The sequence below is a fragment of the Grammomys surdaster genome, unplaced genomic scaffold (assembly GCF_004785775.1).
Source record: "Grammomys surdaster isolate TR1022 unplaced genomic scaffold, NIH_TR_1.0 842, whole genome shotgun sequence".
Lineage (NCBI taxonomy): Eukaryota > Metazoa > Chordata > Mammalia > Rodentia > Muridae > Grammomys > Grammomys surdaster.
Window position 1 is genome coordinate 585,634 of NW_021605261.1, and position 22,977 is coordinate 608,610.

Genomic DNA, 22,977 nt, shown 5'->3' on the forward strand with positions numbered 1-22,977 from the left:
ATGTGACCTGTAGTCATGTAGGCCCAGAACAGAGTTCTCCATGCTAATGAGGTCCTAGAGGCACTGAAGGTTTAGCCAATAAGCTTCCCTTCCCAGACATTCCTCTCTCCAGTAGGTATTTAATCTCAGGTCAACACTGAGAAGTTTGTAAGGTAAGCATCCTTTTTCTATGATGAACAATCAATAAACAGTTTAGAATCAAGGACTGTCTCTTTCATTGAGAACCACTGTGGGGAGAATGAAGCAGGACTTTGCTATAGAACCACTGCATAAATCACCCGTGGAAGGCTCATATGCACTCCCAGCCTTAACTGCTGTCAAGCTTAGGGCTTCACCAATGAGCAAAGCCAGAGCTACCATTACATCCAGCCTCAGATTAGACACCATCCCCAGCCTGTGTCATAGACTCTACTCTCAACTCCTCATGACTCTTAGGCGCCTGAATATCTCAGAGGCTCCTGAATGTCCAGGAGTTTGGGAGCCCCTGGTCACAGATTTCTTGTGGGTTCATGGACACCAGACAATTTGTCACTGACTTCTCTGTGTGGTTTTCAAGCAGCAACTAGACATCTGTGAGTTTGGGAATACCAGCTTCAGCTTTCCCATATCTTAGACTGCTTTTTCCCACTCCCAGAACAGTGCTCAGTGCTTCCCTGAAGCCCAAAAATTGCTATGGTCTCAGCCATCTTGCTATCACCACAGCAGCTGCAGGCTTCTCTCCACCTCCACCTCCTTCTGCCTCCTCCACTGCCACCATCACCACCAGGTGCAGAGACTCCCTGCTAGCATGCAGCGAATGGAGGCGAATCACAAAATTAAATCTTAAGTGCATCAGTCACAAATTTTGGTAAAATTAGTAATAACATCCATTGTGTATGAATACAAAACATATCAAAGAACTCAATTCATCAATAAAAAGTTTATACTTTACTAAGGAGGTGAATACATCTTCCTTCTTTTCTAGTTCTTAATCTAAATGGTTATTCTGCCTCCATTCAATGCTCAGGTTTAGTTTTCCAAATTAAAAATTCTAACACTCCTCACACATTCTTCATTCAAGGAAAGTTAAAGTTCTATTGTAATAATGAGAAGTTGTTTAGTGTTTCTTCATCCAGAATTGTATTGTATGTGAGAAGAAAAAACTGTGCATTGCAGGCTACTCCTTGCAGACATTTTTCTATATCAGAAAGCACCATAATTTATGACATTAGTGCACAATACAATTGCTAACTAGAACCCAAACTATTTTAATTTTGAAATTTGAAATCATTTCTGAATCTCAATGTAATTAACATTTATATAGTTTGTTCATTTTGATCCTTAATAAAGCTTGGCATTTAATGATTAAAATATTGAAGATATTAATATTGATATTAAAGCAAGTATTCTTCTGAATGGATTTTTCTTAATTTATTTTATGCTGACATTAGACTTTTATTGTTCATTTATATCCCAGATAAACTTCAAGGGAAATTTTTTCATATTTCTCTTGAATATCATGTCAAATCTTTCATTCTGCTCCACAGTCAAATGGTTTTTCCAGTCTCCAATGGTACCTAATAAGATAAGGACAGGGACCGCATAGAGGTAAGTAAATAGAACATTCAAAGCAAAGGTCACTCTTATCAACATCAGTATATTCTCCTACCCATATAAAATAACTATGACTTCTCTGTGGAGTTTCATACCTCACTTTTTTTAGTACAAGAATGTTCAATAAAAGAAACATATGCCATAACACATTAAACACTCTAGCACTTGATTGTCCCATATGTCAGCTGACCAATCAACCAATCTTTATGAAGAAATAAAAACCTTAACAAATATAAATACATGAAAATTTTTGAAGTGTATTTTACCATATGTCAAGCATCATACTAACCACACGTTTTAACCAATAAAATATAACAGGCCATATGGTTGTAGTTGTACATGTTCATGTTTGGGTCTTCTTTCTTGTATCTTTTGTTCATATATCTATTTTGGGCAAGTGGCATACTGTTTTTATTATTATATTTCTATAATGTACTTAGAAGTCTGAAATGGAAATCCCTCCATTAATTTATTGTTGGTGATGGTAGTCATGATTACTTTAACTATTAAGATTTGTTAGTAACATATTAATTTTAAGATGTCCTTTTGTACATTTCTGAGAAGAAAGTTGTGGGACTTTTGATTGAAATTACATTGGATCTAAACACTGTTTTTGGTAAGATGGTCATTTCTCTATATTAATTTTACCAATTCATGAACATGGGCAGTCTTTCTATTTTCAAATATTTTCCTTAAAGTCCTCACAGATTTAAATGTTTCTACAAAGCTCTTTCATCTTCTTAGTTAGGTTCTTTCCAAGATGGCTTATTGCCTTTGGATCTCATATAAATGTCATTATACCCATAATCTCTTTCTCAGCAAGATTTTGTTGGTGTTATATACAAAGGCTACTGATTTTTGTGAGTTGATTTTGTCTCCTATAACTCTTGAAAATTTTATTAATACAGGTTTTCTGATATAATTTTTTGATACAATATCATATCATATAAATAGGGATAATGTGACTTCTTTTCCCCATTTCTACATCTCTTTAATTTCTTTCTCTTGTCTTAGTGCTTTAGCTAGGTCTTCAGGGACTATGTGTAAAAGCAGTGGGTACAGTTGGCAGCTCTGTGTAATCCTTTATTTTAATAGAATAGTTTAAATGTTTCTCAATTTAGGATATTGGCTTGAGTTGGGTATATATAACCTTTATTAAGTTGAAGTCTGTTCCCAAAAGTTCTATGCCTTCTTTTTTTAAACATTTATTTATTTAATGTATATATCTTCATATACACAGGAAGAAGGTATCAGATCCCATTACAGATGGTTTGAGCTACCGTTTGGTTGCTGGGAATTGAACTCAGAACCTCTGGAAGAGCAGTCAGTGCTATTAGCCACTGAGCCATCTCTCCAGCCACAGTCCTACCCTTTCTATATAGCTTTTCTCATGAAAGCATGTTCAGTTTCGTGACTATTGGGATAATCATGTGGTTTTCCTCTCTAAGTTAATTTATATGACTGATTACATTTATAAATTTATGTATGTTGAATCAGCCCTGCTTTCTGTGAGGAGCTAACTTCCTGCGACTTATAAGGCAATGGAATTTAAATTACTTTTTACTTCTTGGGTTTTCAGGCATGGTTATTTTGGGTGCATCTGGCTATCCTGGAACTTGTTTGTAGAGCAGGGTGGTGTTGAGCTCAGAGAAGGGCCTACCTATGCCTCTGGAGTGCTGGGATCAAAAGCATGTCACACCCTGATAAGGAAGGTTATGGTTCTTAGAAAAGAACCAATGCCACCAATTTAATACATGAGAAAAATTCATACTCAAAATATAAAGCATATCCATATAACATAGATAAGTGTAGCTCTCACCAGTCACCAAAGAAATTTCTCTTACAAATAGGATATTCTCTATAGCAAACAGAGATTATTATAGAAAACTGTAATAGTCCATAATGCAGAAATCATAGGCTACTGTTGTGTTCATGCGTAATGAACATACATATAACAAGACTCCTATATCTAAGACTCAGGGTGCATTGTGAAAGGTGGAACAAAGTGTTTAAGAGTGATAATTGTGCCTCCTAAAAATAACAGAGAAGCTATAAGAGAAGAAATATTCATGATATTTCAACAGCATAGCTGCATATGGAAACACCTGAGCAATTATAATATCAATAGATGTGCTAACAAGAAAAGAAGAAATTTCAAGGGTCCCACCTCTAGATCAAGAACTACAGGCCCCCTTGCCTGCAGTAGAAGACATGGTTCCACCCCTTACCTGGACAGCATGGGAAAGCTGACACATGTGTTTTGAGTATCAATGAACTGGCCCCATCCCACACAAGATTCAGCTACACTATTTGGTAGAACAAGCCTGCACCCCACCTGCACAGCACAGTAAAGCTGGCTCTAGTGGGAAGGCTGCTGGTGAGCCAGCAGTTCCTAATCTGTCCAGTAGGTTTGGATACAGGAGAGCTATAACCCCTTCTCACATCAGCAGCAAGTGGGTGAGTTGGCCCCAAGGACATGAGAGCAGAAGAGCTATTCCTACCCTTCATTGGCTTCAGCACTCAGGACAGTAAGCATGCACTTCATGGGCAGCATAGGAAACCTGACCCTGGTAGTGGTAGCTGAGGTGAATTGTTGAAGATGTGAGCACACAAGAGCTAGCCCTGCCCTAAACTGGCTGCACTACTTGGGAAAATAAGCTTGCACCTCAGCAAGACAATATAGTAGAGTTGGTGCTAGTGGTTGGGTACAGGAGAGATGATTATCATGGGCTTTGAGTTAGTCCACCCCAACATCTACCCCATCTACAAACTGCTGTAGAATATAACAGTGCTATTGCTGCAGATCCAAACATATAGGATCTCCATGACATAGGGTAGTAACAGAATATCTGAAAGGAATCTAGGTGAGAATCCAGTATTGATAATACACCAGAAACCAGATTTCTCAGACCAGACCAAAGACTCAGTGCAATGAACATTTTCAAGTACAGCTGTTTGGACAAAAGTGAATACTGTATGAAATACCATGACACACTACAGCTTCCATGAAAAGCTTTATTTTCTTCTTTTAACTGATACAAACAGATATAACTGTGATTTGAATTTGGAAGCATCACATGACATTCATGAAGAATCGATAAAAAAGATTTATAAAAAAGGAGGTAAAGGCAACTATTAACTACTGTTAAAAGAAGAATTCACCTCTCCTAATAATGAGCCTCATATTTGGATAAGGAATACAAAGTAATTAGCTGACTGCCTGGGCAGACCATGAGCATGTCTGCTCTTCTAAAGATCCCACAGTCCGATGGCCCCCCAGGAGGTCTGCTACAGCCAGGCCACAGTTAAGGGATCCTAGCAATTAACCACAGCAGCTGGAAACCTTGAGGAGCCCAGTGGATTCAGAACCCACCTTCACCACAACCTTCAACCCTTACACAATCCCTACCCACTTTCTGGGCTGTGATGATGTGCAGACCATCATCTTGTCTGTTCTTCTGAAGACCCCACAGTCTGAAGGTCCTCCAGAAAGCCTGTTAAAGCCAAGGCCACAGGCCTACCAGAAGACCTGCAGCAACCCAGGGACACAGGAGGCAGGCTCCAGACAGAGACTACCAGACCAGCTAACACCAGAAATAACCAGATAGTGAGAGGAAAGAACAAGACCATAAACAACAGAAACCAATATATTTTGGCATCATCAGAACCCAGGTCTCACATTACTTCAAGCCCTGGATACACCAAATCAAAAGAAAACCAGGATGCTGACCTAAAATCCTATCTCATAAAGATAATAACATCTTTTAAGGAGGATATAAATAAGTCATTGAAAGAAGCATAGGAAAATACAAGTAAACAGGTAAAAGCCCTTAAAGAGGAACAAATCAATCTTTCAAAGAAGCACAGAAAAAAAAATCAAAAGGGGGAAGAAATTAAACAAAGTGGTCCAAGACCTAAAAGTATAAGTAGTAACAATAAAGAAAGCACAAATGGAGGCTACTCTGGAAATGGAAAACCTAGGAAAAAGATCAGGAACTAAGTTTGCAAGCATCAACAACAAAATACAAGAGATAGAAGAGAGAATCTCAGGTGTAGAAGATACCTTAGAAGATATTGATAAATTTGTCAATGAAAATTCCAAACAGAAAAAAACTTCTAACTGAAAACACCCAAAAAATCCAAGATACAATGAAAAGACCAAACCTAAGAATAATAGGAATAAAAGAGAGTGACAATTCATGGCTCAAAGGACCTGAAAATACCTTCCATAAAATCACTGAAGAAAATATCCCCAACCTAAGAAAAGAGATGACCGTAAATGCATAAGAAGCCTATAGAACACTAAAAGAAAATATAGAAGCAGAAATGACATTCTTCTTGTCACATAATACTCAAAACACCAAATGTACAGAACAAAGAAAGAATATTAAAAGATGTAAGAGAAAAATGCAAAGTAACATATGAAGGCAAACTTATCAGAATTACACCAGACTTCTCAACAGGGACACTAAAAGTCAGAAGAGCCTCAACAGAGGTCATGGAGAATCTAAGAGAACACAAATGCCAACCCAAGATATTATACCCTGTAAAACTCTCAATCTTCATAGATGGAGAAACCAAGATATTCCAGAATAAAACCAAATTTAAACAATATCTATCTACCAATACAGCCCCATAGGGGATTCTAGAAGGAAAACTCCAATATAAGGAGGATATCTACTCCAAAGAGAAAAGAAGATATTAATCACCTCACAACAAAAGCAAAAGGAGAGAATCACATAAACATAATGGTACCTAAAACAATAAATATAACAGCAACTAAGAATCATCTGTCTTTCATATCTCCCAATATCAATGGACTCAACTCCTCAATAAACAGACATAAGATAACAAACTGTATATGCAAGCAAGATTCCGCATTTTACTGTAAACAAGAAACACACCTCAATGACAAAGATAAACACTACCTCAGAGTTAAATGCTGGAAAAAAATCTTCCAAGCAAATATTCTCAAGAAACAAGTAGGAGTTTAAAAACTTATGGAAACTAGGAGTTGCCAAAACTTATGGAACACAATGAAAACAGTGTTAAGAGGAAAATTCATAGCACTAAGTACCCTCACAGAAAAATTGGAGACATCCTACACTAACAACTTAACAGCACACCTGAAAGACTTAGAAGAAAAAGAAATACAAATGAAGAGAATAATACAAAGAATTAGCAAAACCCAGAAGCTGGTTCTTTGAGAAAATGAACAAGATACAAAAGCCCCTAGCCAAACTAACTAAAGGGTCTAGAGACAGTATCCAAATTAACAAAATCAGAAATGGAAAGGGAGACATAACAACAGAAAATGTGGAAATTCAAAAAATTCATCAGATCCTGCTATAAAAGCCTATACTCAACAAAACTAGAAAACATAGATAAATTTCTAGACAAATGAATTTCTAGATGAATTTCTAGACAAATACCATGTATCAAAGTTAAAGAGCAGGAAATCTATCTAAACTGGCCCATATTCCCTAAAGAGACAAAGGAATTCATTAAAAACCTCCCAATGGGGGAAAAAAAGCCCAGGACAAGACTGCTTTAGTATAGAATTCTACAGACTTCCAAAGAAGAGCTAATGCCACTACTCCTCAAATTATTCCATAAAATAGAAACAGAAGGAACACTATCTAATCCATTCTATGACACCAAAATTATTCTGATACCTAAACCACACTGATATTTAACAAAGAGAGAAAACTTCAGATCAAACCAATTTCACTTACAAAAATTGATGCAAAAATACTCAGTACAATTCTCAGAAACTGCATCCAAAAACAAATCAAAATGATCATTCACCATAATCAAGTAGGCTTCATTCCAGGGATGAATGGATGGTTCAACATATGAAAATCCATTAATGCAATCCACTATATAAACAAACTCAAAGAAGGAAATCACACGATCATCTCATTAGATGCTGAAAAAGCATATAACAAAATACAACACCCCTTAATGTTAAAAGTATTGAACAGATCAGGAATTCAAGGTCTATACCTCAACGTAATAAAAGCAACATACAACAAACCAACAACCATTATCAAATTAAATGGACAGATACTTGAAGCAACCAGACTAAAATCAGGGACAAGACAAGGATGCCCACGCTCACCATATCTATTCAATATACTGCTCAAAGTTCTAGTCAGAGCAATAAGACAACAAAAGGAGATCAAGGGGACACAAATTGGCAAAGAAGAAGTCAAGTATTAGTATTTGAAATGATATAAAAATCATCTTCAGTAAATGATATGGTCTAACTTGCAGTCAGTGTGTATAAAAATGACAATAGAGCCATATTTGTCACCTTGCACAAAGCTCAAGTCCAAGCGGATCAAAAAGCTCAAAGTAAAGACAGATATACTGAATATAATAGAAGAGGAAGTGGTAAAGAACCTTGAACTATGGACTGGGGGTAGGATTGGAGGGAATTTCCTAAAGAGAACACCAATGGATTAGGCTCTAAGATCAAGAATAGATAAACGGGACATCAAGAAACTGAAAAGCTTCTGTAAGGCAAAGGATATAGTCATTAGGACAAATCAGCAACCCACAGATTAGGAAAAATCTTCACTAACCCCACATCTGATAGAGGGCTAATATCCAAAATATATAAAGAACTCCTTGAGCTAACCTCCAAAAAAACCCAAACAACCCAATCAAAAAACGGGGTATAGAACTAAGCAGAGAATTCAAAACAGAAGAATCTCGAATGGCTGAGAAACACCTAAAGAAATGTTGAAAATCTTTCATGATCAGGGAAATGCAAATCAGAACAACTCAGAGATACCACCTTACACCAATCTGAATGGCTAAGGTCAAAAATTCAGGTGACAGCACCTGTTGGCAAGAATGCAGAGAAAGAAGAACAGTCCTCATTGCTGGTGGGATTGTAAACTGGTACAACCACTCTGGAAATCAATTTCTTTACAAAATTGAAAATAGATTGACCTGAAGATCCAGCTATACCTCTCCTGGGAATATAATCAAAATACGTCCCACCATGCCACAATGGCAAATGTTACACTTTGTTCATAACAGCTTTATTTGTGATAGCCAGAACCTGGAAGCAATCTAAATGTCCCTTAATGGAAGAATACATACAGAAAATATGGTACATTTATACAATTGAAAACTATTCAGCTATTAAAAGTGAGAACATCACGAGCTTTGCAGGCAAATGGATGGAACTAGAAAATATCATTCCAAGTGAGGTATCTCAGACCCAAAAGGACATGTATGGTAGGTACTCATTAATAAGTGGATACTAGCCAAAAAAGCACAAAATTCCCAGGATACAATCCACAGAACTCAAAAAGGTTACCAAGCCTTAGTGACCAAGTGAGGATGCTTCAATCCCACTAAGGAGGGAGAAGAACCCAGAGGGCAGAGGGATGGAGCAAAATGGGTGAAAGAGGGGAGGGGGAATGCCAGGGAAAGGAGGATCATAGTCAGGTATGTGGGGAGAACCAGAAGTGAAGCCCTGAGAGCCAGCAGAATGTATGGAAATATGCAACCTCAGGAGTTAGGAGGTGGAAGAGACCCTCTCAAATGTACCAGAGGCTTGGGAGGTGAGAGAATCTCTAGACTCAAAGGAAAGGACCTTAGATGAAGTGCCCAACAGTGGAGAGAAGAAACTTGTAGAGTCCACCTCTAGTAGAAAGACAGGGCATCAAATGGAGGGGTACTGATGTCATCCCACAGTCAAAACCTCTTACTCAGGATTGTCCCAGTCTAAGTGGGAGGAGAGGCCCTTGGTCTTGGGAAGGCTGGATTCCCCTGTGTAGGAGAAAACCAGGGCAGGGAGGCAGGAGTGGGTGGGTTGGTGGGAGAGCACCCTCATAGAAGCAGAAGGAGGGAGAATAGGGTAGGGGTTTCTTGAGGGGAAACTAAACCAGGAAAGGGAATAACATTTAAAATGTAAATAAGTAAAATATCCAATAAAAATGGAGAAGAGAATGAGAGAAAGAAGGTAGATTGACCACCCTAAATTCAGACCAATCTCAAGAGGAGACTCCATGGTCTAACACTATTACTGATACTCTGATGTACTTATAGACAGGAGCACAGCATGGCTGCTCTCTGAGAGGGCCAATCAGCAGCTGTCTAAGAGGAAAGCTGATACTTACATCCAACCAATGGACAGAAGCCAGGGAATCCTATGGTTGAATTAGGAAAAAGCTTGAAAAAGCTAAGAAGGAGAGGACACTATAGGAAGACCAGCAGTCTCAACTAACCTGGACCCCTGAGGTCTATCAGATACTGAGGCAACAATCAGATAGCATACCTTAGCTGATCTGAGTCCTCCAACACATACACAGCAGAGCACTGCCTGGCCTAGTCTCAATGAGAGAAAATGCACCTAACCTTTGAGAGACTTGAGGCCTGAGGGATTGGGGAGGTTTTGTGGGGTACAGATGAGGTATAGGGGGATATAGGGAAAGAGGAACAGGATTGGGAAATATCAGAGGGCAGAATGAGAATGGTATAACCAATAGACTGTGTGTGTGTGTGTGTGTGTGTGTGCGTGTGTGTGTGTGGTGTGTGTGTGTTTGAGAGAGAAAGAGAGAGAGAGAGAGAGAGAGAGAGAGAGAGAGAGAGAGAGAGAGATCCTTCCAGTTTTCCAGTTTTCTATCTTCCTGCAGAGTTGATCCTGTGCCACAGAGCTCCATACACAAATATTGCAAGGAAAGAACTGGTCTCTCAGGAGTGCTGACCCACCTGTAAGCACAGGTAAGACTACCACATTTACTCCAAGGGACCCTCCAGAAACATCAGGACACAGGAAACGAGGAACACTGTGTGATAAGATCCTTCCAGTTGTTCTCTTCACCCAGAGCTGACCCTGCACCACAGCTCTCCATACCCAAATGCTGCTGGGAGAAAGCTGGTTTCTCAGGGGTGCCTACACACCTCTGTGTACAGGTGAGACCACCACTTCTGGTCAAATTCCTGGCCCAAGAAGGACAAGCCCAGAGACATCAGGACACAGAAACCAAGGAACAGCTGGGGACAGCGTCCTTCCAGTTTCTATCTGCACCCATGGAGCTCTCCATACCAAAATCCTCTCGAAGTGAACTGGTTTTCCAGTAGTGCTGACACACAGGCTTTCAAGAGGGACAAGCCACAGTCATAGACAGCAAGGCCAGCTAACACCAGAGATAACCAGATGGCAAGAAGCAAGAGCAAGAACATAAGCAAAAAAAACCAAGGCTATTTGGAATTATCAGAACCCAGTTCTTCCACCCCATCAAGCACTGGATACCCCAGCACATGAGAAAAGCAAGACTCTGATTTAAAATCATATCTCATGATGATGATATAGGACTTTAAGAAAGACATAAGCAATTACCTTAAAGAAATATAGAAGAACACAGGTAAATAGTGAGAAGCTCTTAAGAGGAAACACACACACACACACACACACACACACACACACACACACATACAAATCCTTAAAGAATTAGAGGAAAACAACCAAACAGGTGAAGGAATTGAACAAGACCATGCAGGATCAAAAAATGGAAATAGAAGCAATAAATAAATCACAAAGGGAGACATCTCTGGAGATAGAAAATCTAGGAAAGAGATCAGGAGTCATAGATGCAACCATCACCAACAGAATACAAGAGATAGAAGAGAGAATCTCAGAGGCAGAAGATACCATCAAAACGTTGACAAACAGTCAAAGAAAGTGAAAAATGCAAAATGTTCCTAACCCCCAAAAATGCAGGAAATCCAGGACACAATGAGAAGACCAAACCTGAAAATAACAGGTGTAGATGAGAGCAAAGATTCCCAAATTAAATGGCCAGTAAATGTCTTCAACAAAATTATAGTAGAAACCTTCCCTAACCTAAAGAAAGAGATGCCCATGAACATACAAAAAACCTATAGAACTCCAAATAGACTGGACCAGAAAAGAAATAACTCCTGTCACATAATAATCAAGATGCCAAATGTGCAAAACAAACAAAGAATATTAAAAGCAGTAAGGGAAAAACATCAAGTAACATATAAAGGCAGACCTATCAAAATTGCACCAGACTTCTCACCAGAGATGATGAAAGCTACCTGGGCAGACATCATATAGACCCTAAGAGAACATAAACGTAAGCCCAGGCTATTATATCCAGCAAAATTCTCAGTTACCACAGATGAAGAAAATGAGATATTCCATGGCAAAACTAAATTTACACAATATGTTTCCACAAATCCAGCCCTACAGAAAATAATAGATGGAAAACTCTAACACAAGGAGGGAAACATCACCTTAGAAAAAACAAGAAATAATCATCTTTCAACAAATCCAAAAGAAGATAGCCAAACAAACATAATTTTGCCTCTAAAACAAAATTAACAGGAAGCAGCAATCACTGTTCCTTAATATCTCTTAACATCAATGGACTCAATTCTTCAATAAAAAGACAAAGACTTCTGCCTGTCCCCGGCCTTGAGCAGGCCTGAGAGACCTTGTTTAGCACAACAGAACAAATAATAGGACCTAGGTGGAACTAGCCACCTTGGCTGCATGTCAATGGACACCTAGGTGGAGTCACCCACCTTGACTTCATTTACAGCCTGCTCTAGGAACTTGAAAGAAGGACTGCCCCTGGGCTTGCCTTGAGACATCTCCGCCATGACCTGTGATCAAGAACAGACTATCCCACCCAACTCTGCTGGCTGAAAGTAGGAAGGGTTCACGCGGGGTCTTTCCCTTTAAATTGAAAGCTGAACATTAAACATTGAGCCTTGATCAGAGAACTTTGTCTTGGCTTCATTTTTTCTCGCTCTCAGTCCCCCTTTGTTCCCAACCCTCTTTTCAGGTGAACGTGTTGGACTTGTGGCTGCAGGTGGCTATAGATTGGCACCCGAATGTGGGACCCAGAAAACGAGGGAGCAACTGACAAACAGCTGTCTTGGAAAAAGAGTATCCCGCACACTTAGTAAGGAGCAAACAACATTGATACTAGCACTAGTGGTAGTTATTTTTTGGAGCCCATGTTTGCAGGAAGTGTGTTTAAAGGGGTACAGTCTAGGACGATTAGGTGTTGACCCAACGTCTATTTCACCTAGGAGGTGACAGCAATTATGGGACAGGAGAATTTCCAGACAGACATTTGCCATGGCCTAAAAGCTGCTTCAGGCGAGAAGAGCAGGGTTAGAAGGAACTGGAAAACGAAGAAAGCAGGACACTGAGGTGTTACAATAGCTGCCTGCTACATCTCCTGAAGAATGAGATGAAGAGTTAGATCTTGAATATGAGAGAGAGAAAGAAAAGGTTCCAGAAAAGCAGTTGTCCTCTCTCTGAGTTGTGTCAGCAAAAAAGAATGGAAAGGCTGTTTCAGAGATCGCCTAGGAACAGGAGGAAAGTCAGGAGATGCCCTGAGTTTCTTTTTGACTCCTAGATGTCTTTGTCTATTGTCTGTCCTTGGTGCACCAACGTCCACATGTGTCAACTGTTTGGTTTTTGTTTCGTTGTCTAAATGTTTGTTCTATGTTGCATGTTCAAAAGACAGAAACGGTTAAAGCTGCTACATATCCACCCCTTGGACTAGTTTAACTTGGTTTTAAAGGTAGTCTTAATATGCACAGCAGAGGTTGATAAGTTACCCTACACCTGTAGGTAAGAGTTGAGCTGAGCTGAAAAAGCCTTTCCAGGAATTGAGTGTTGGCATAAGCTGCTTTTAAAAGAGACCAGTAGCTTTTTGGATTTTATAAGGGAGCTAAGAGTTGTTTTGTCCTAGAAAAATCATTGTGACAAGGCATCCTTCTCTTGAAATTAGAGCAAAAAAATGCAAGAAATTTTGTTTGGTCTAAATATATAAGATGTGTAGCCGTTTCATTTTTGTTTCTAATTGGTTTTAAAAGTGTAAATATGTTCTACATGTCTTGGTTATAGATTATTGGCTTAGAAGTTATTGGGTTTGATTAAAAGTTTGCAACTTTGATGACAGAAAGTGGGCTTAAAACTGGTAACTCAGGGTTGGAGTCATTCAGAAACCAGATGTATAAAAGATTTAAAACAATGTCCCTTTAATGAGATATTAAAAGTTGCACTATCATGCATTCATATATAAGAATTGTCAGCAAAATTTTGTAACAAAAAGGTAATCTATTTGGTATTGATTTTAGAGAAAGTAGATTGTTTACATTGTTTTTGTTTTTGCTTCTCAAAATTATGGATATACTCTAATGTTACAAAAGAAACTTAAAAATATAGTTAAACTGCCAGTATTCCACTGGCTACAGTTGGCAGTTCAATTGTGAGCTTAGAATTCTTTGACTCAACCATGTTTATGGTTGAGAAGAGGATAGAGCAAAGTTGATTAGTAAAGCTTTTTGTCAGTAGAAGATTACTTGATTTGGAGCTCAGAATGGAGTGATGCTAGTAAAAATCATAGTGCCATGATGAATGCTCAGGCAGGCAATGCAGATTGGGATCTTAACATGCTTCTCGGAGAATGTCAGTGTGAAGGCAATGCTAATCAGGTTGAACTGCCTACACAGCTATCAGACCATACAAGCAAAGACAGACTTACATAGATACATTCATCTTTGAGCTCAAATTGGGCCCTCATACAATCAGGATCTGGCCATAGCTTGCACAGAACCATAAAGATAAAAGATGTTTTAAATGTCGAAATTTAGATAATTTTTAAAATGACTGTTCCAGGAACAAAGGCTTGAACAACAGTCAAGTGACCAAGGTTGCTTGACAGAAATTTGTCCTTGGTGCAGGAAGGATAATCTTTGGGCCAGGCCTCAGGATATAGGCTGAGATTAAAAACATTTACATTTGAATTTAGACTATGTACAGAGTGGGTGCAGCAGAAGCTTGTGTTTCAGACATTACTTTTGTCCTGACCTGCCTCGAGAAGGGTGTTTTCTAGAATTTGTTTATTGCCTTGTTTGTTCCTTAGGGAGGCATCAGCCTCAGACTCAAAAGACATTCACAACCACTTATGGGCCAGGAGTTAGAGATAATTATGCTGGAGGAATTAAAACTGTGCCTGCTTCCCTCCATGGCATTATAGTTGTGCCTGTTAACAAAAGAATTGCTCTAGAGTAAGAGAGGACAAGATTGGCTTTTATCTGATATTCTCACTCAGTTAAAAAGAAATTGGTTATTCAATTAATCCAAAACAAGTTCAAACTTAAGATTTATAAAACTAATGGGGCACTACAGCCTAACTTGCCTACTCCAGCTGCCATTCCAGTAAATGTATATAAAATTATTATAGATTTAGAAGATTGTTTTTTACAGTTCTTTTACCTCCTGGTAAAGGCGAGAGGTTTGCATTAAGTGAATTTGCTTGTGATTTTTTGAGAGCCCATGAAGCGACATCATTAGAAAGCTTCCCTCAAATAATGATTAATGGCCTTAAAAAATTTGTTGTTGCTTTAATACAAAAAGTTAATCATTTGCATCTCTCAGTGTATATTATTCATTGTATATTTTACTGGCTGATCTCTCTGAAGGAGTTTTTCTGCAAGCCTTTGCTCTAATACAATGAGCTTTAAAATTTTGGAGTGCTTGTTGATCCAGAAAAAGATTCAAAGGCAATATCTTTAATATTTGGGACCTCAGTTATATCTTAAGCAGATTGTGACACAGAAAATTTCCAAGAAAAATAATTGGGGCTAGATAGATGGCTCAGTCGTTAAAGGCTAGACTCACAATTAAAAATATTAGCAACCACATGGTGCCTCACAACCATTTGTAATGGGCTCTGGTGTCCTCTTCTGGCTTGCAGATAAACATGCAAAAATGGGGGGTTACTTTTAATGATTTTCAAAAATTGTTAAGAGATATTAATTGGCTAAAACCTTATCTTAAGCTTACCATAGGAGAACTTGAACCTCTGTTTGATATTCTCAAGGGAGATGCAAATCTTCATTCCCCTCTACTGATGAAGGAGGAATAGCTTTGTAAAAAGTATAGAGTAAGCTGTTAGTTATCAACAGATACATTATATAGACTGTGATCAATTGGCTGTTTGCATTATTGCTACTCTTGTGCTCATAGCAGCCCTTTGGCAAGAGAAACCATTAATGTGGATTCATCCTTCTTCATCTACAAGTAAAGTTTGAACATCCTATTATGAAACCATTACAGTGTTAACACAGGATTGTAAGATAGAATCCTGAAAGTATTTTAGATGAAATGTTTATTCTTAATTCCAAATAAAAACTAAGTTGGTTATTGGAGAATGATATTTGGCCTATTACATAGCAAACTTTTTAAAAGGCAAATTTGATAATCATTATCCATAAGACAAATTGTTACAGTTTTCCTCTATGCATTCTTTTGTATTTCCTATAAATTTGCGTGAAGCCCATAGGAAAAATGTTTACTATATTTACAGATGCCTCATCTATTGAGAAGACAGTATATGTAGATATATCACATGTTCACTCTCTTGAGTTTCCCTTTGCTTCAGCACAAAAAAATTGAATTACGTGCTGTAGCCACTGTTTGATATCCTGAAAAATCAAGCTTTCAATTTGTATACTCATAGCCAGTATATGGCTCATGGTTTAAAATTGCTTAAAGTTGTTCCTTTTTTAGATATTGCTAATTCAAAAATTTTACAATTATTTATACAAATACAGCTTAATTTAAGAGACATGTACTGTTCTTTAACTTTATAAGACATTTAAGAGCTCATATTGGATTGCCTGGACCCCAGGGCAATGCCAGAGCAGATTTATATACCAGTCAAATTATAGACCTTACAGAAACAATTGACCATACAATCTTATTCTTTACATTGTCAAAATAGTAATAGCTTGAGACAATAATTTGGCATTTCTAGAAAGTGTGCAAGTTAAATTGCAAAAACTTTTTCTCAGTGTCCTCATTTTTCATAATGGTGTTAAGCCTTGAGGATTTACATGTAATCAATTTGGCAAATAGAGAAAATTAAAATATGTACATGTGACTTAACACCTTTTAGGCTTTCTAGTTGAAACTGCTTTAACAAGAGAAGCAACTAAAAATTACAATTAGTTATTGCCTACATTGTTTTCCTATGCTTGGTGTTCCATATCAGATTATAGGCAATGGGACTCGCTATTGCAGTTAAACATTTGAGATATTTTGTTGACAATATAATATTATCCATAAAACTGGAATTCCTTATAACCCAATGGGACAAAAAATTATTGCAAGTACACATCACACTCTAAAAAATTGGCTCCTTAAAACTAAAGGGGGGGGGAATTATACCCTCCAAGGTCACCAAAAGCACATCTTGCTTTTGTGTTGTTTTGAATTTTCTGCAAACTGGTGCTAAGGGTCAGTCTGCAGCAGATCGCCACTGGCATCCAGTCACTTCCAGCTCATTTGCCAGGGTCAAATGAAGAGACCCTTTAACTAATACATGGAATGGTCCTGACCCTGTTTTAATTTGGGGTTGTGGCTCAGTCTGCATTTTCTCAGAAAAAGAAAATGGAGCCTGATGGCTGCCTGAAAGATTGGTCCATCAAGTGGACACAGATCTTGAGCCTAATAATTGTGATTCTGATGATGGAGATGGCTCAAAATCCTTATCTGCCAGCTGGTTTAACTTGGCATGTAGTCTCCATTTATACTTAAAGCCACTCACTATATGTGGTGGTCAGACTTTGTGTCTAAATCTCTGTCAACCAGGAGTTGGATTAGACACTGGAACATTTCCGCTTCCAACCTTATTTTCTATATTGCTTGGATAAATCATGTTGCTTTTAACCTTTTGAACTTTGTGTCTCAAGCAGATAGGTTGCCTTCACACAAGATCACTCTAGGCAAGCTTAGCTATTCATTATGGCAGTTATCCATCGCTATGAAGAACTACATCGATTGCAATCCCACAGGTCCTTGGTCTGAATGTGGCTTTGGTCTATATTTGAGAAAGAGTGTGCCAATGATGGCTGGTTAGTCAAAGATGGGTAAGAGTGTCTTGAGCTCCTATAAACCTAAGACAGAGGGGTACACCAATATGCTGTGTATTACCTCAGAGATGGGTAATATAGGAAGCAATATAGATGCCAGCCTAAGCCAGGCACAGTTGCCGAGCCACTCTGTACCCCAGATGGGATGAAATATTGTACCCCATCCAGCTGCTGGTACTGCTCATATTTTATAAAACTAAAAAGGAGGAATTGTGCCCTTCCCCAGCCTTGAGCAAGCCTGAGAGACCTTGTTTAGCACAACAGACCAAATAATAGGACCTAGGTGGAACTAGCCATCTTGGCTGCATGACAATGGACACCTAGGTGGAGTCACCCACCTTGGCTTCATTTACAGCCTGCTCTAGGAACTTCAAAGAAGAACAGCCCCTGGGCTTGCCTTGAGACATCTCTGGCCATGACCCATGACCAAGAATGGATTATCCCACCCAACTCTCCCAGCTGAAACTAGGAAGGGTTAGAGCAGGGTCTTCCCCTTTAAATTGAAAGCTGAACATTAAAGCATCGAGCCTTGATCAGAGAACTTTGTCTTGGCTTCATCTATTCTTGCTCTCCGTCCCCCTTTGTTCCCAGCCCTCTTTTCAGGTGAACTCATTTGACTCATGGCCGAGGGCATCTACAAAGACGAACAGACTGGATACATAAACAGGACCCAGCATTTTGTTGCATATAGGAAATGCACCTTGTTGTCAAAGACAGACACGACCTCAGAGTAAAGAATTGGAAGACAATATTCCAAGCAAATGATCCCAAGAAACTATCTAGAGTAGCCATTCTAATATTGAATAAAATTGACTTTGAACAAAAAGTTATCAATAAAGATAAGAAAGGACACTTCATATACACCATAGGAAAATTCTTCCAAGAAGGACTCTCAATTCTGAATATATATGCTCCAAATGCAAGGGCATCCATATTCATAAAAGAAACTTTGCTAAAGCACAAGCACGCATTGTACCTCACACAATAATAGTGGGGGATTTCAAACACCCCACTCTCATCAATGGACATATCATAGAAAGAGAAACTAAACAGAGACACAGTGAAACTAACAGAAGTTATGAACCAAATGGATTTAACAGATATCTATAGAACATTTCATCTTAAAACAAAAGAATATACCTTCTTCTCAGTACATCATGGTACTGATGGTATAATCAGACACAAAACAGACCTCAAAAGATACAAGAATATAGAAATAATCCAATGCATCTGATCATATCACCACGGACTAAGGCTGGGTTTCAATAACAACAAAAGCATCAAAAAGCTTACATACACCTGGAAACTGAACAAGGTCCTACTCAATGATAACTTGGTCAAGGAAGAAAGAAAGAAAGAAAGAAAGAAAGAAAGAAAGAAAGAAAGAAAGAAAGAGAGAAAGAGAGAGAGAGAGAGAGAGAGAGAGAGAGAGAAAGAGGAAGGAAGGAAGGAAGGAAGGAAGGAAGGAAGGAAGGAAAAAAGGAAGGAAGGAAGGAAGGAAGGAAGGAAGGAAGGAAGGAAGGAAAGAAAGAAGGAAATTAATGCTGATTTAGAATTTAATGAAAATGAAGGTACAACATATCCAAATTTTTCGGGCACAATTAAAGAAGTTCTAATAGGAAAACACATAGCTCTGAGTGACTCCAAAAGGAAACTAGAGAGAGCATACGCTAGCAGATTAACAACAAACCTGAAAGCTCTAGAACCAAAAGAAGCAAATACACCCAAGAGGAGTAGATGGCAGGAAATAATCAAACTCAGGACTGAAATCAACCAAGTAGAAACAAAAAGAACTATACAAAGAATCAACAAAACCAGGAGCTAGTTTTTTGAGAAAATCAACATGATAGATAAACCCTTATCCAGCCTAACTAGAGGGCACAGAGACAGTATCCAAATGAACAAAATCAGAAACACAAAGGGAGAAACAACAACAGAAACTGAGGAAATACAAAAAAATCAACAGATCCTACTATAAAAGCCTATACTCAAAACAAACAAACAAACAAACAAACTGAAAGATCCAGATGAAACGACAATTTTCTAGACAGATAGCAAATAGCAAAGTTATATCAGGGTCAGATAAACCATCTAAACAGTCCCTATAACTCCTAAAGAAATAGAAGCAGTCATCCAAAGTCTCACAACCAAAAGAAACCCATGGCCAGGTGGGTTTAGTACACAATTCTCTCAGGCCTTCATGAAGACCTAATACTAATACTCTTCAAACTATTCCACAAAATAGAACCAGAAGGATTCAATTCATTCTATGAAGCCACAGTTACACTGATACATAAACCACACAAAGACCCAACAAGAAGGAGAACTTCACAACAATTTTCCCTATGAACATCAATGCAAAAATACTCAATAAGAATCTCCCAAATCAAATCCAAGAACATATCAAAATGATCACTCTCCATGATCAAGTAGGTGTCATCTCAGGGATGCAGGGATGGTTCAGTGTACTGAAATCCATCAATGTGATGTACAACATAAATAAACTCAAAGAAAAAAATACAATCATTCCATTAGATGCTGCAAAAGCATCTGACAAAATTCAACATCCCTTCATGTTAAAAGTCTTGGAAAGATCAAGAATTCAAGGCTCATACCTAAACATAGTAAAAACAATATACAGCAAACCAGTAGCTAATATCAAATTAAATAGAGAGAAACTTGAAGCAATCCCATCATAATCAGGGACTAGGCAAGGCTGCCCACTCTCTCCCTATCTATTCAATATACTACTTGAAGTCCCAGCCAGAGCAATTACACAACAAAAGAATATCAAAGGGATACAAATTGGAAAAAAAGAAGTCAAAATATTTTTGTCTTCAGATGATATGAGAATATATTTTAATGACCCAAAAAAATCCCACCAGAAAACTACTACAGCTGATAAACAACTTCAGCAAATGGCTGAATATAAAATCACTTCAAATCATTAGCCTTCCACTACTAAAAGGACAAACAGGCAGAGAAAGAAATATGGGAAATGACACTCTTCACAATAGTCACAAACAATATAAAATATGCTGGTGTCATTCTACTCAAGCAAGTGAAATATCTGTATGACAAGAGCTTCAAGTGTCTGAAGAAATTGAAGACCACCTCAGAAAATGGAAAGATCTTCAATGCTCATGGATTGGCAGGATTAATATATAAAAATAGCCATCTTGCTGAATGTAATCTATTGATTCATTGCAATCCCAGCAAAATTCCAACTCAATTCTTCATAGAGTTTGAAAGAGTAATTCTCAAATTCATTTGGAATAACAAAAAAACCCAGGAAAGCAAAAAATATTTTCAACAATAAAAGAACTTCTTCTGGACTCATCATCTCTGACCTCAAGCTGTACTACAAAGCAATAGTGATAAAAACTGCATGGTATTGGTATAGTGAGAGGTAGGTAGATCAATGGGACAGAATTGAAGGTCCAGAAATGAACCCACACATCTATGGTCACTTAATCTTTGACAAGGCAGCTTAAACCATCCAATGGAAAAAAAAGAGAGCTTTTTCAACAAATAGGGCTGGTTCAACTGGAGGTCAGCATGCAGAACCATGCAAATTGATCCATTTTTATCTCCTTGTACAAAGCTTAAGTCCAAGTGGACCAAGGACCTCCACATAAAACCAGATACACTGAAACTAACAGAACAGAAAGTGGACGAAAAGCCTCAAACAATGGGTAAAGGGAGGAAGTTCCTGAACAAAACACCAGTGGCTTATGCTCTAAGATCAAGAATTGACAAATGGGACCTCATGAAATTGAAAAGCTTCTGTAAGCAAAGGACACTCTCAATAGGACAAAATGACAATCAACAGATTGGGAAAAGATCTTTACCAATTCTACATCCAATAGAGGACTAATATCCAATATATACAAAGAACTCAAGAAGTCAGACTCCAGATAACCAAATAACCCTATTAGAAATGGGGAACAGAGCTAAACAAAGAATTCTCAACTGAGGAAACTCAAATGGCTGAGAAGCACCTAAAGAAATGTTGAACATCTTTAGTCATCAGGGAAATGCAAATCAAAACAACCCTTAGATTCCAGCTCACACCAGTGAAAATGGCTAAGTTCAAAAGCTCAGGTGACACCAGATGCTGGCAAGGATTTAGATAAACAGGAACACTCCTCCATTGCTGGTGGAATTGCAAGCTGGTACAACCACTCTGGAAATTAGTCTGGCAGTTCCTCATGAAATTGGACATAGTATTGTCTGAGGGCCAAACTATACCCATAAGATGCCCCAGCATATAACAAAGACACATTCTCTACTATGTTCATAGCACCCATATGTATAATAGCCAGAAGCTGGAAACAACCCAGATGTCCCTCAACAAAGCAATGGATACAGAAAGTGTGGTACATTAACACAATGGAATACTACTCAGCTATTAAAAACAATGACTTCATGAAATTCACAGGCAATTGGATGGAACTTGAAAACACCATCCTGAGTGAAGTAACCCAATCACAAAAGAACACACATGCTATTCACTCACTTATAAGTGGATATTAGCACAAATATTTGGAATACCCAAGATACAATTCATAGCCCAAATGAAGCTCAAGAAGAAGAAAGGCCAAAGTGTGGATGCCTCAGTGTTTCATAAAAGGGGAAAAATATTCACAGGAGAAAATACAGAGACAAAGTATGGAGCAGAAACTGAAGTACAGACCATCCAGACACTGCCTCATCTCAAATTCCATCCCATATACAGTCACCAAACCTGGACACTATTGCAAATGCCAAGAAGTGCTTGCTGACAGGGGCCTAATATAACTGTCTCCTGAGATGCTCTGCCAGAGCCTGACAAATATAGAGGTGGAAGCTCACAGCCAACCATTGGTCTGAGCCTTTGAGTCCCTGATGGACAAGTTGGAGAAATGACTGAAGGAGATGGGGGTTTGCAGCCCCATGTGGGGGTGCAACAGTTTCAACCAGCCATATCCCCTGGAGCCTCCAGGAACTGCACCACCAACCAAAGAGTTCACATGGAGGGACCCATGGCTCTGGTTGCATATGTGGCAAAGCACAGCCTTGTTAGACATCAAGGGGAGTAGTGGCTCTTGGTCCTGTTGAGGTTCAATGCCTCAGTGTATGGGAATGCCAGGGCACGAAGGCAAGAGTGGGCTTGTGGGTGAGGTAGCACACTCATAGAAGGGCATGGGGATGGGATAGGAGGTTTCTGGATGGGAAACCCAGAAAGGGAGTAACATTTGAAATTTAAATAAAGAAAATACTCAATTTATAAAAGAAGTATTTAGCCCTAAAACTATATAGGTACAAGCCATAATAGTAGAACTAAGTGAGTTGTATTAAAATATTGATATATATTATATGTAATATAAATATTCATAACACACACATATATACATATATGTATACACACACACATACACACACACACACACACACACA

At 38.4% G+C, this 22,977-nt stretch overlaps 1 protein-coding gene across 1 annotated transcript in view; it reads right to left on the reverse strand.

Annotated features, from left to right (window-relative positions):
• Positions 1-904: 904 nt before the first annotated feature.
• LOC114634051 (amine sulfotransferase-like) overlaps positions 905-22,977 on the reverse strand; it is a 76,654-nt gene continuing 54,581 nt past the window's right edge. Inside the window, exon 6 of the mRNA XM_028782689.1 lies at positions 905-1,556. Within this exon, the coding sequence (XP_028638522.1) occupies positions 1,527-1,556 (30 nt within the window). The 3' untranslated portion in view covers positions 905-1,526. The remainder of the gene's footprint in view (positions 1,557-22,977) is intronic.